The sequence below is a fragment of the Dipodomys spectabilis genome, unplaced genomic scaffold (genome assembly GCF_019054845.1).
Source record: "Dipodomys spectabilis isolate Male_0828 unplaced genomic scaffold, ASM1905484v1 ptg000763l, whole genome shotgun sequence".
NCBI classification, from domain to species: Eukaryota; Metazoa; Chordata; class Mammalia; order Rodentia; family Heteromyidae; genus Dipodomys; species Dipodomys spectabilis.
The window spans coordinates 80,263-94,199 of record NW_024871440.1 but is presented as its reverse complement, the minus strand read 5'-3'; the positions used below and the strand labels follow the sequence as shown (position 1 = coordinate 94,199).

Here is a 13,937-nt window from a genome sequence, read left to right as displayed (position 1 = left end):
CCAGGCCTGGCATGGACACACACACAGACACGCTTTTGGAAAGCTGCTTAGGTAACTGGTTACCTCTCTGCTGCTAAATCCTGGACTCCTTCCTAGTCCACAGCGGCACCCAGCCCCACGAGCCAGGGCTGGCCTTTCCTGGCCTGCACCTCTGCTCTGTTACTTGAAGGAAACCTGCTTAGTCTCAACCTTCTGAGTCTCTTCTGCCAACTTTTCATCGAACTCTCAAATGCCAATATCTCGGGGCTCAAAGCCTCCTCCCCGCATCTAACTAGCTGCCTTGGTAAGGATGTAGTTCAGTGGGAGAGTGAGAGCCAAGCACGTACCATCCCCAGCCCGCAAAAGGAAAGAAAACCAGCCCTTTTAGTTTTAGGGAGAACGTGGCATGGTAGTGCCCGCATGTAACCCCAGGTAGAGACGAAAGGATCTCGAGGCTTGGCTCTGAGTTCTTGTCTCACACCCTGCCCGCCTCCACTGCTTCTGTCAGTCGTGCCAAGCGCTTGCCAGTGGCCTACTGCTTTCCCAGCGGTTCCTCACCTGCCTGCACCTGCACCTGCACCTCGGCCTCAAGCTCTCCATGTGCGAATCCTCAGCTGCTCCCCTCCCCAGCCCTCTTCTTGTCATTCCAGTGTTGGGGCCACGCATGGGCTCATCCCCAGGTCTTCCAGTCCTACTCCCTGTCTGCCAGCTACCACTGTGGCCACCCTCACCGTATTACAATGGCCCCCCAAACCCGTGTGTGCCACCACCTCACCAGGCTCTCTTTGTACTTGCTGTCCTCAGATCTAGAACATTCTTCCCTTAGCTGTCCACATGATTTGCTCCTTTAATTACTTCATTTCTTTGCTTAAATGTCACCTTCACAACAGACTTCCATGTTGGCTTTTTTTTTTTTGGCCAGGGCTTGAACTCAGGGCCTGGGCACAGTGTCTGAGCTGCTTTTGCTCAAGGCTAGCACTCTACCATTTTGAGCCATAGCTCCACTTCTAGCTTCTGGATAGTTAATTTGAGCTAAGAGCTCACAGACTTTCTTGCCTGGACTGGCTGTGAACCATAATGCTCAGATCTCAGCCTCCTGAAGCTAGGAGTACAAGCTTGAGTCATTAGTGCCCAGCTCCTCACCCTGAGCTTCTGAAGCGCAAGGCTAGCACGCTACCACTTGAGCCACAGCGCTACTTCTGGATTTTGTGTATGTGGTGCTGAGGAATGGAAACCAGGGCTTCATGCATGCAAGGCAAGCGCTCTACCACTGAGCCACCTGCCCAGCCCTCTCCACCTTTCTTAAATGCTGGTCCTGGGCTTGAACTCAGGGCTCATGTTATCACTTGTGTTTCTTGTTCACAGCTAGCCTCTACCACTTGAAGCATGTCTCCGGTCTGGCATCTTGCTGGTAATTTAGAGACAGAAGTTTTTCGGACTTTTGTGCTGGGGCTGGCTTTGAACCATGATCCTTAGATATCAACCTGCCACCGCGCGGGGTCCTCAGGAACTATCTGTTGCATACAGGCCTGGACTGCCACCTAGTGGCAGTCTTATTCTACGATGATCCTGGGTTCAGAGACTACCAGCTCTCTGGAGCCTCCTTACTATAAAGCTCCTCTCTTTGTCTTTCCTGTGGTCAGTAGAATCCCGCTGCCAAACTCCCATGTTCTGATGTTCCTGCCACGGGATGATGTTGACAGACGTCACTCAACTAAAAAACCTGTCACCACTGTCACTGGAAATGAGGTTAAGTACACTTTTTTTTCTTTTTAAAAGAAATACTTAAAACAGGCACTGGTGGCTCACACTGTAATCCTGGCTACTCAGGAGGCTAAGATCTGAGGATTGCAGTTTTAAGCCCCAGACAGAAAAGTCCCTGTGAGACAGTTAACTCCAATTAACCACTCAAAACTGGAAGTGGAGCCTGTGGCTCAAAGTGGTAGAGCTCTAGCCTTGTGCAAAAGAGCTAAGGGACATTGCCCAGGCCCTGAGTTGGAGACCCACAACCAGCATATATACGAAAAAAGAAAACTTTTGCATTTGGTATTCTTTAGTGAATAGAAGATCTCCAAATACGAATGAGGAAAATAATACACAGTTGACTTCCTGGTTTTGTTCTTTGTGGCCACCCTGATGTCCTTTCTGGACAGCTCAAGCATTTCTTTGCGGGCTGGCCTGTAGCTCAGTGGTAGAATGCTTGCCTAGCATATATGAAGCTCTGGGTTCAATCCCTGGGACAACAAAACCAAATATTTCTTCTTTTTGATTTTCTAGAAACCATGAAAGTTCCAAGTTATTGCTTAAAACCATTTGTTGATGTCTGAACTTTCTGATTTGCTGTCTAAATTGCTATAGGTATAAGACAATTTGATGAGACCAGTTTGATATACGCTTTCTACTGTCTGCAGACATAACCCCTGGTTCTCTGCCCTGGCATAAGGCCAGTCCCTGGTATAGAGCCAGTCCCCTGTATAAACTGGGTCCCGGTGTAACATCAGTCGCTGGTAGAGAGCTGGTCCCTGACATAACTCTGGTCCCCGATATAAAGCAGGTCTCTGGGCTAGCGCTGGTCTTACCTGTGCACAGCGAACAGGAGAGCCAGAGCTGCCACGCACTTTTCCCCGCCTGACAAGTTGTCCATCGGCATAAACCGTTTTCCTGGAGCCACACAGTTGTAGCTGACTCCCTCCAGGTACGGCTCTTCAGGATTCTCTGGGCTAAGAAATGCCTGGAACACAAATGACTTATTTAGCCATTATCAGAAAACTAGCTAACTAGTTAACTGATTGCAACTGCATGGAGAACATAAATCACAAATATTTGTTGATAAGGATTTCCTCAGTTTTTTTTTTTTTTTTTTGGGTCCAGTCGTGGGGCCTGAACTCTGGGCCTGGGCACTATCCCTGAGCTCTTCAGCTCAAGGCTAGCACTCTACCACCTGAGCCACAGCGCCACTTCTGGCTTTTTTCTTTTTGCTTATGTGGTGCTGAGGAATCGAACCCAGGGCCTCAGGCATGCAAGGCAAGTGCTCTACCACTGAGCCACCTTCCCAGCCCGATTTCCTCAGTTTTGATGGAAAAATACCAGTACTTGTGAATAATGTACTTAGTCTATAGGCTTACTCACAGGCCACAGGGCTGGGGCAGAGAGAGAAAGCATTCTGGCATACTCACAATTTTGGCCTTTGTGCCAGGCTGCCGGCAAGATCTGAACACATGCCTTTACAAAACAGTTGTGGGATCACTGTCTGCTCACCAGACCTTTACTCAACACTTTCCTGGGCCACATACAGATAGACCCTATTTCAGGGAGTTAGGGGCATACTTTAGTCTTACTTGACTGAACATAAGCTAAGTTTTGGAACTTAGTTCTAGTTCTAAAACTACCCTAAAAACCCTATCCCAGGGTCACTTCAGTCACAAAAGAACATGAACCAAGAGCAGAGCAGGAATGAGGTGCTGACCCACCCTTTATTCCACATTACATTCCACAATTATTTGCTGTGTAACGTTAGTAACAGAATGGACTGGTGATAGCCAAGAGACCTGGACCCTGGACTTGGACCGAGTCATCTTCCCCAGGTCCTTTACACAGACTATACCTTTACCCCAAAAGAAAAAGTACTGTAGTACCAGACAACAGAATTTCACCATGAAGAGAACCTGAAAACCAGCTACGCTAACCTACTCATTTACCAGGTGGGGAAACAGGCTCAGAATGTTCTGCCTTGCTGAGTGCGGCTTCTGAATGGGGAGGGGATCAAAGCACAGGCTATGAAACACAGCGCCCCGAGCGAGCGAGCGAGCGAGGCACTCCAGCCTGCAGGGGCAGGCAACGCGTCCGCACTCTGGAACCCCCACCCCCGCCTGGGACGGACACGTTACCTGGGCACTGCTGTTTCTGCAGAGCTTCTTGTAGATCTGGTCAATTGAGATGGAGACGTGCTCGAAGCATTGGCTGAAAAGGTCGAATCTCTTCTTCTTCACCTGCTCAAACTCCTGCCTGCATATTCTGGCTTCCTTTCTGCTGGCCTCAAATGCTAAGACAGAATTTGGGAGGCCACTGAGATACTTAAAGCTTAAAAGAATACAATATTTTGAATTGAAATTTCAGTTACATTGTTTTAAATTTACCTTCAAAACACCTCAGCTATTACTAATTCTAAGAGCAAATCTCTTACAATTGAGTCCTTTTATGGCAGGGCTAATTTATATCTTTCTTTCTTTCTTTCTGTTCTGGGCACTGTCCCTCAGCTCTTCGGTTCAAGGCTAGCACTCTACCACTTGAGCCACAATGCCACTTCCGGTTTTCTGAGTGGTTTATTGGAGATAAGAGTCTCACGGACTTTCTTGCATGGGCTGGCTTTGAACTGGGACCCTAAGATCTCAGACTCCTGAGTAGCTAGGATTATAGGCATGAGCCACTGATGCCTAGTGGCAGGACTAATTTCTAAATGATGAACAAATTCTGAATATGCCTATTGCTGTTATTAAAAAATTAAATATCTATTCTAAAATAACCAATAAACCTATTTTTAAAATTCATTCAGAGTATTTTATAAAGGGACAAATTAATAATTCAACATTAAAAGTATATAAGACGTATATAAGACAATAGAGAAAAATATACAATAAAAAAAAACAGGTCAGGCTCTGGTGGCTCACACCTACAATCCTTGCTACTTGGGAGGTTGAAAATGGGAGAATCTTGGTTCAAGGCAAGTCTGGGCAGTAAAGGTAGTGAGACCCTCTCCTAAGCCTATAGCTGGGTGCACTAAAGAGCACTTGTTATCCCCAAGCTACATGAGAGGCCGAGACTGAGGCAATGGCAGTTCCAGACCAACCCAGGCAGTGAGGTCTGAGACTCCATCTCTACAGAAGAAGCTGGATGCATGTACCTGATCACAACACAGGTGTGTGTGTGACTGGTACATAACTAACTAGACAGTGTGAAACAGGAGTGGAGGCATAGCTCGGGAGAATTATGCCAGCCTGATAAGCCTGAGGCCCTGATTTCACATTCTCAATACCAGACAAGCAAAAAGGAAAGTTACAATCCACTGAGATTGTTGGCACGTGGTACAGAAATCAAAGCCACCACGGATATGATCTTGTTAACAACCATAAATATAAATTCAATTTTACCATCTGTGGACTCTTGAAACTTGTCTCTGACATTCTTTAAGTTCTCCAGGGCTCGCAGGTTTGGGGTTGCTGTCTTCAACAGAATGTCTTCTTTGGCTGCTATTTGCTCCCGAAAGAGAGTCAAGTAGACCTGCACTTCTTTGTCTCTTTGCAGGGCCTATTATTAGCAAAGAACAAGAGTGACTTGCGTGTGTGTTGTGTTGGGCTGGGCTGCTGACCTACGATGCATACACAGGGCTGTGGCCATCCACCAGCTCTTCCTATGGGAGCCCTGGCCCTGGAACTGTAGGTACACCGCATGCCTGTAGCTCCCTACTCAGTTGGGCCTTTCAGGCTGTGGTGCTGTATGCACTGCCTTTGAGATATGGTTTACTTTCTTAGTTTTTAAACTGGCTTGTTCAACAAAAATACTGACCATTCATTATGCATCACTGATGAGTGATGACAAAACTACTCCATCCCTTCCTCTGACAAGTTCATAGCAAAGTCAGAGTTACAAACTAGCATTTGCAACAGGATGAGAAAAACCTCTTCTCTGGGGAAACAGGTACTAGACAGCGGGGTGGGGGTGGGGGGTAATAATTAGCCAGGAACTTGATGGAAGACTAGGACCAACTGAAATGAAATGAAGAAAGAAGGGGAAGTACAGCCATTCCCTCCTGGAAAGCCTTGACTTCCAGAGAGGGGTTAATTAGTTCATAATAAAAGTGAGATTAGAAGACAATTTTTGGAACAAAGTAACTCTTAAGAAATAAGTGCTTATAGATCTAAAATACACTGGAGCATGATAAATTATATAGGATTCTAGGCATTCATACATAAACAGTGAGACTAAAGGAGGTTACTTTTAGGGGAGGAACCCAAATGCATACTGCCTCTGAACATTTAAAATACTATTTGTTGAAGCAAATCCCAGGAAATGGAAACATGGGTGTTTTGTTTTTTTTTTTTGGTCGGCTGTGGGGCTTGAACTCTGGGCCTGGGCGCTGTCCCTCAGCTCTTCAGCTCAAGGCTAGCACTCTACCACTTGAGCTACAGCGCCACTTCTGGTTTTCTGGTGGTTTATTGGAGATAGGAGTCTCACAGTCTCTCCTGCCCGGGCTGGCTTTGAACCACGATCCTTAGATCTCAGCCTTCTGAGTAGCTAGGATGACAGGCGTGAGCCACCAGCGCCCAGCATGGGTGTTTTTTCTTTTGTTTGCTTGTTTTTTTTTTCTTTTGGGAGGGCTAAAGGAATGGTAGAAATGGAGGAAGGAAGGATGAATAAATGCAGGCATGGTCCTCCGTAGACACTGGAAAACTATGTAACTTGTGGGCAGGGATGGGGCGGGGAAACAGGGCGAGGAAAGGAAGAGGTGACACTTCTAAACAAAATACACTCATTACCTGACTTAGGAAACAGTAACCCTACTGCACACACATTAATAACAATACAATCATATTCTAAAAAACCCATTATACTAATGTAAATTTCAGATGAATTAAAAAGACAAATGAAAACAAAAGAAAACCACCAACACAAAAATATAAATGTTTACTAGGTCATGGGTGGTGGTAGGAAAAGTACTCTCTAGACACAAACTCAAAGGGAAGGAGCACTGCATAGAAAACTACTGAGAGGATAAAGGCTGTTTTTGAGTACCAAAGAATGCCACAGATGCAGACAGCCCAAACAAATCTCACAAAGCATATGAGCAACTGGAAGTGCAAGATCCCCTCAGTGTCCACAGTCCCTGCCTTGGCCGGTGGCCATTCCCACCTGTGAAGCCGTGCCCTGAGGGTGATCCTGCTCACTCAGAGGAAAGCTGTCTCCGCGTGCCCCTGCGACCAGTGGCTGGGGTTCAGGAACACACACGTGACTCCGCTCAGATCCCGGTGAAAACAGCTGGGATTTTACAGGAAAACCTTCTGCTCTTGTAACGGCAGCACCCCAAGTGCTCTAGTCACTGTCCCTTTAGAAGCAGCCTCAAGAGGAAGCCGAGGAAACATGTGGCTATAGCTGACGGAACCAGAGCCATGGCTCCATGGAATCGAATGGCAGCCCAGGCCATGCCCTGCCTCTGCGGAGGGTTTGCCCTCTCCCCTTCCAGATTTAATATTCAATATTGTTCTGAGTGAGTCATAAGCAGAACTCTGGATTACCTTTAAGTCACTCCGTAGAGAGCTGTAGTCTATTTCCATGGCCGCCTCCCTCTCATAGATGTCAGTTGTCGCCTGGGTACTTTCTGTTCCAGTCCCCAACTGAAACACAGGAAAATCCTTCCTTGTTATCCCAATGGGGCCCTGACCTCGCTTGTCTCTCCTGGTCTTCAGTTTCTCATCATCTCATTCAGACTGAGGAGCCTGCCACGGCAGGGTCGCATGTGCCAGCGACCCATGGCTACTCTGGGGCACCACGAGAGCCTTCCTACTCCAGCAGGCGTGCTACTAGAGCTACCACACGGGTCACCTCTCCATGTGTCTGCTCGCCTGCCATTTCCTCTGGCTACCTGGGCCTCACCATCCACAGCTGTGAGCACAAGCTATCAATACTCTGGGTTTGTCCTTTCTGTTTTCTTTAGCATCTTACTTATCCTTTGTTTGCTTGTCTCCTCCTACTAGACTGAGAAGACTTCTGGCTGCTGTTTTTGTTGCCTAACACAAAGCCTGACATGTGTATTTCAATTTCAATACATATTATGCCCTGGAAGGAACAGGATAAACGCAACAAATAAATGATCACTATTTAGTTAATGCTGATTCAAACCGAGACCTGTAAGGGAAAAAAAACCTCTATTTAGATGTTCCCAACTAATACAAACTCAAGGAAAATCACTGTGAACTAATAAGTATACCTCTTACAAAATACTCATGATTAACTCAAATAGAAGGTTGAATCTGAATATAAATCTGTAACATAGAGGCTCTAAATCTCATGATTCTGCGTGATTTGTACCACACTTCTATCTATGGCTGTGTTTGACATGGTGGTGTGCTTGCCTGACTCAACACATGGAGGGCTGAGGCAGGATCTGAGTTCCAGCCCAGCCTGGTTCATGTCGTGCGACACTGTCAAACAGCAGCAACGACAGCCACCCATGACTTCCATGCAAGTCAGCTGGGGCCTTGCGACTCAAAGGGCGGCCTATGTGGCAGCAGCAGTGTGGCCTCACCTGGTGGGGGGTTGGGAATGCAGACTCAGTATCACCCCAAGATGCCTCTTCTACACGCTGCAGGTTGATCAGCAGTAGTCTAGCAAAGTCTCCCCACAATGTAAGAGTCTTCTACCAGAAATATAGTGGACACAGGTAACTGGCTTTGCCTCAACATTTGTCAATGGAAGGGAAGTTTCTGGTGTACCTCACAAGTACAGACTGTTAGTCCTGAAGTAATTGTTGCAAGACAATCATTTCTGCCCATTAACACAAGTTCAGTCCTTTGGGAAGCATATTCCTTGGGCTTTCCTATTCTGGGCTTTCAGCGCCTCCAGTATCCAGGCGCTATTAGATGTGCTTACATACCACAGAGGCCTGCCATCTTCAGACAAGGAAGTGTCCCTGGTGAAAGTGCACAGACTCGGGCTGGGAAGGCAGCTCAGTGGTAGAGCGCTTGCCTTGCACGCATGAGGCCCTGGGTTTGATTCGCCAGCACCACATAAGCACAAAAAGCCACAAGTGTCACTGTGGCTCAAGTGGTAGAGTGCTCGCCTTGAGCTGAAGAGCTGAGGGACAGTGCCCAGGCCCAGAGTTCAGGCCCCATGACCGGACCCCCCAAAAAAAGAAAAAGAAAGTACGCAGACCCTGTGGCTTTCTGAACGCAAGCTAGGATACTCCTGGGACCAGGAGGAGCCAGTGTGGCCCTCAGGACAGACTTGCTTCTGTCTGAAGAGAACCATCCTCCCGTTGACCTTTCCCTTATAGGCCGTGTTCTAGGCCTTCCTTGGGCTTTAAAAAGTATGGTGTAGCTGACGACTAGCACAAGCTGGGGCAGAAGCATCAGTGGAAAGCCTGTCAACGTCCCCCACCAGAGTGCTGCACGACTGCCTGAGCCCATAGATTACCTCAGAGCCCTGCTTGTGTACATTCTATATGGGTTTATACAAATGTATAAAGACAAACATGGAACCACCACCTCATTGTTAGACAGACCAGAAAGCCACTGCTCTAGGTAAAGACCTAGGTACAGGATGGGTTTATACAAATGCATAAAGAAAAACATGGAACCACCACCTCAGTATTAGACAGACCAGAAAACAAACCACTGCTCTAGGTAAAGACCTAGGCACAGGCAAATGCTGTTTACTTCCCATTCCTCTTCAGTCCCTGGAAGTTGCACACTGCATGCTCCCCAGGTTCATGATTCCGTATCAGCATGCAGCTGAAATCCTAATACGAGTGTAAATCTCTTACATGTCCTTTCATGGCTAGACAGTCGATCACTTTCTAGCACATGGTCTCAATGCACCAGCTGCGATAAGTTATTTTGGTTGCTTCCAGTTTTAGCAATTATGAATAAAGCTGTTATAAACATTTAAGTGCAGGTTATATGTGTGTGTGTGTTGGTCCTGAGGCTTGAATTCTGGGCTACTGTGCTCTTCCCTTAGCTTTCTTGTTCAAGAATGTCATTCAGCCCTGGAGCCACACTCTATTTTTATTTATTTATTTTTTGGCTGACTAATTAGACATAAGAGTCTTGCAAACTTTTCTGCCAGGCCTGGCTTTGAACATGATCCTCAGAGTTCAGTCTCCAGAGTAGATAGGATTATAGGTGTGAACCACCAACACCTAGCTCCCAGTGTAGATTTTTCTGTGGGCATGTTTCTGCGGACACTTTTTGGGACAAATACTAGCCATAAAGGGACTCTAGAGCCAGAGGAAAGGTAGAAATTCAAATAACACTATATTCAGTTCTGCTCAGCGTCACATGTTTTAAAATCATCTGCTAGATGGGGAGAGAGGGAGAGAAGGGGTGACACTGTCCAAAAGGAAGTGTACTCGTGACCTGACTTAAAAACGATAGTCCTGCTAGGCGCCAGGTGGCTCAGGCCTGTAATCCTAGCACTCAGGAGGCTGAGATCTGAGGACCTCAGCTCAAAGCTGTGTGACTCTTATCTCCAAATAACCACCAGAAAACCAGAAGTGGTGCTGTGGCTCAAGTGGTAAGAGTGATCACCTTGAGCTGAAGAGCTGAGGGACAGCACCCTGGCCCCATGACCAACAAAAAAACAACAATAACAATGACAAAAAACAATAATCCCTCTGTATATTACCTCTATAGCTTAACTTAAAAGAAGAAAACTATCGTCTGCTAGAATACCTCCACTTCGATGATGTCATCCAGGGACCCCAACAAGAGAATGATTTCAATGTCTTGAACTTTGCAGTCAAGCAGCAAGTTATGCTTCTCTAGTCGTTTCTGTTCCAGAGACGTCTGAATGATTACAATTTCCTTTTGCAATTTGTCCAGATCCCTGTTAAGTACACAGACATGAGATGTGATTTTACATATTATGGATTGGTGCACCAAAGAAGAAATGTGTTAAATTATGAACTTTCATTAAAAAGATTATTTTCAAGTGAAGTATGGGGACATATCTTTAATTCTAGACATATTTTTAATCCTCATAGATGAGACAGTAGGATTTCAAATTTGAGGCCAGCCTGAGCTACACAGTGAGACCCTATCTAAAAAAAATATAAGAAAGACTGATTTTCTTGTGCTAGTGTGGGACTTAAAAAATTAACACTTCTGAGAAAGGTATAATAAACCCAAAGAAATGTGTTTACTTTTTATTTTGTTCCAGTACTAAGATTGGAACTTGGGAATTTTCATACTTGCCTTTTGCTCAAAACTGGTACTCTACCACTTGAGCTACAGCTCCACTTCTAGCCTTCTGCTGGCTAATTATAAGAGTCTTTCAGATCTGTCTGCTTAGACTGGTTTCAAAATGAGATTCTTTGCTCTCAACCTTCGAGTCTCTGGGATTACAGATGTAGGCCTCTGGTACCCAGCTCAAGGAAGTATTTCAAAATAACGAGCATTCTGGCTTCAATCAGGGATGGAAAAGCACACTACTTTCAGGGTGTCTTTATTATTATCTTTGTAAATAGCCCCACTGGCTATTCAGAAGTGACGGGGTCATACCCAGCACCCATTAATTCATTTAAAATCTAATTTTTCAACCTAAGCTTCTCCCTCATATAAGCTCTCTGTTTTAGAACTTCAAACCAAGAATTTCTTAACCAAAAAAAAAAAAAAAACCATCAGGCAAGTCACGGCTTTCATAACAGCGTGGAGTTTCTTTGCGATCATTACTACTGCTTTAGCTCCCGAGCTGAACATGAGGGGGGGAGTTTGCCAGCTGAGCCAACGGCACCTTTAAACAGGACCCCAAAGAGAGCAAAGAGAGACCAAGAATACAAAGTGAAAGGAGAGAAGGGAGCGAAGGCACGAAGAAGGAGGTGCGATTACAAGGTTTTCAAGAATATGAAAAACAGAAGTGGTCCTATTTCAACTAAATATATAGGTTAAAAAAATCAGGAGTCGTGCCCATGGCTTATACTTGTAATCCTAGCTACTCAAGAGGTTGTGGTTTGAAGTCAGCCTCTTCAGGGAAAGTCTGTCTTACATCCAATTAACCACCAGAAACCAGAAGTGGAGCTGAGGTTCAAGTAGTAGAATGCCAGCCTTGAGTAAAATAAGCCCAGGGACAGCTCCCAGAGTCCCTGAGTTCAAGGCACTCCTCCCCTCCCCCCCCAAAATCAGAAGTAAACATTTTAGTTCCACTTAAAGATCATATACTAAGAACTGAGTCTTAAAGCTCTCAAGGTCTTTGGTCAGTAAGGAAAACTATGATACACCAAGAAAAGAAAACCTTTGTTTCGATCACCGTGTTCATGTCAATCACAAGTAGGGGTATGTCATTTTGGTAATGTTAGCCAACTCAAAGCATCATCGTCACGGCAAATTCATATGCTCACCAGATGTCCTGAGTGCTGTTTAATATTAACTCTATCTCCATAATTATTTGGAAATAGACTTTTATTATCTTTGTTGGAAAGGAAAAGTAAGTTAAATTCCTTGCAATACGGAACTTAAGGCACAGTACATAAGGAGCAGAGCTGCACTCTGCTCCCAGGCTGCACATGCCTCACTGCACAGACCACAGGGACTCTGGACCTCTGGAAGACACCAGTATCAAGAGCATTTTAAGGTAAGAACACAATACGAGTTCATGTTTCCTCCCACCAAAGAAAACTAGGCACACTAAACAACTTGCTTCTCTTGGGTGTCCCCTAAATTAGAACATTTGGAAGGATTTCTGTGTGACCAAGAGCAACAAAGGGTACCATATTCAACTTCAGATAATAATAATAATAAATTTCAAACTGAGAGTATACATTTATTTATTTTATTTTTTTGTCTGTCGTGGGGCCTGAACGCTGGGCCGGGGCGCTGTCCCTCAGCTCTTCAGCTCAAGGCAAGCGCTCTTATCACTTGAGTCACAGCGCCACTTCCGGCTTTTTCTGCTAATGTGGTGCTAAGGAATCGAACCCAGGGCCTCATGCATGCAAGGCAAGCACTCTACCACTGAGCCGCCTTCCCAGCCCGAGAGTACACATTTAAAGCATTACAAAGATCTTTCAAACTGTTGAACTTGTAGTTACCTATCAATGGCCAAAATCTTCTTCCGTTCCTCTTCAATCTGAGTTTGAGCTTTCTCAGTGTCAGAGTTCTGAGTGACAAACATGTCCATAAATTGCTGCCGTTTTGCCATGAGGTCATCCACCTCTTGGAGACAGTCATCTTCCACCTAAACACAGAGGACATACATTATAGACTACTCTCTTTTATATGAATGAGATCAACAGTTCTGGTATTATTGACAAACAAGCCCAGCCATGCTGAGTGAACCCTGCCTTGACCCCTGTGATCATTCTATACTATCTGTGCATTGGCAACCACTATGTATCACTGCCTTCCTCCTTCATCTTGGATCATGTCAGGCCTTGCTTCATTCCCACGGTCCAGTGAGAAGTACTGTTGACACTACGATCTTCCAGACTGCCTTTTTAACAGCTTTCTTCACTTCCTGGGCTTCTGTGCTGTTCCCTCTCTGCCTTTCCCACCAGAATCCCACTGTTGCTCTCACTGCTTGAGTCTCAACCTTTCTCATACAGTTTCCCTTTATTCTCATAAAGGAGCAACTTCTAAATCTGTGGGTCCAGCCTAGACTTCTGCAGCAATCCTGAATCATCTGTGGCATCTTCTTGCCCACCCCCCCCCCCCACGTGACATCCACCACTAACATGCTCCTTTAGGAATTCGAACATGGCTGCTTGATGAGCGTCTAATTTCAATGAAGAGGCAACTTTAAGCCACCCATTATGCATTACCTTCTTTAGCTTATCAGTTTCTTCTCTATCTTTCTGGAGTGTTTCTTTTAATGTGTTGATCTTGCTCAGTTTCTTCTTAAGTTGGTTTTGACTATATTCAATCTGAACATTAAGCCGAGTTTTCTGTTTTTCAAATTCCAATCTAGTATAATAAAGTCAAACATCACAAGTGGTAAGCAGAGTGCTTTTTACATACAAAAGTAGAAGGAATACTACCATAAGCCCTATGTGGCCCATTTCCGATTTTGTAGTGATCACTTCACCAGGCATGGGGGTGGAGGGATGGAGGGGGGTGTCACATCTATAACCTTAGCTACTCAGGAAGCTAAAATCTGAGGATATTGGCTGAGGCAGGAAAGTCCATGACACTAGTCTCCAATAAACTACAAAAAGCTAGAAATAGAGCTATGGCTCAAGTGGTAGAGTACACACACAC

The 13,937-nt window shown here is 45.5% G+C and overlaps 1 protein-coding gene across 1 annotated transcript in view; it reads right to left on the bottom strand.

Moving 5' to 3' along the window:
- Smc1b (structural maintenance of chromosomes 1B) overlaps nt 1-13,937 on the bottom strand; it is a 63,694-nt gene that overhangs the window by 4,030 nt on the left and 45,727 nt on the right. Inside the window, exons 16-22 of the mRNA XM_042672711.1 lie at nt 13,502-13,643; nt 12,773-12,918; nt 10,422-10,575; nt 7,269-7,367; nt 5,127-5,283; nt 3,867-4,021; nt 2,559-2,710 (exon numbers count right to left, since the gene is read on the bottom strand). Coding sequence (XP_042528645.1) covers nt 2,559-2,710; nt 3,867-4,021; nt 5,127-5,283; nt 7,269-7,367; nt 10,422-10,575; nt 12,773-12,918; nt 13,502-13,643 — 1,005 coding nt within the window. The remainder of the gene's footprint in view (nt 1-2,558; nt 2,711-3,866; nt 4,022-5,126; nt 5,284-7,268; nt 7,368-10,421; nt 10,576-12,772; nt 12,919-13,501; nt 13,644-13,937) is intronic.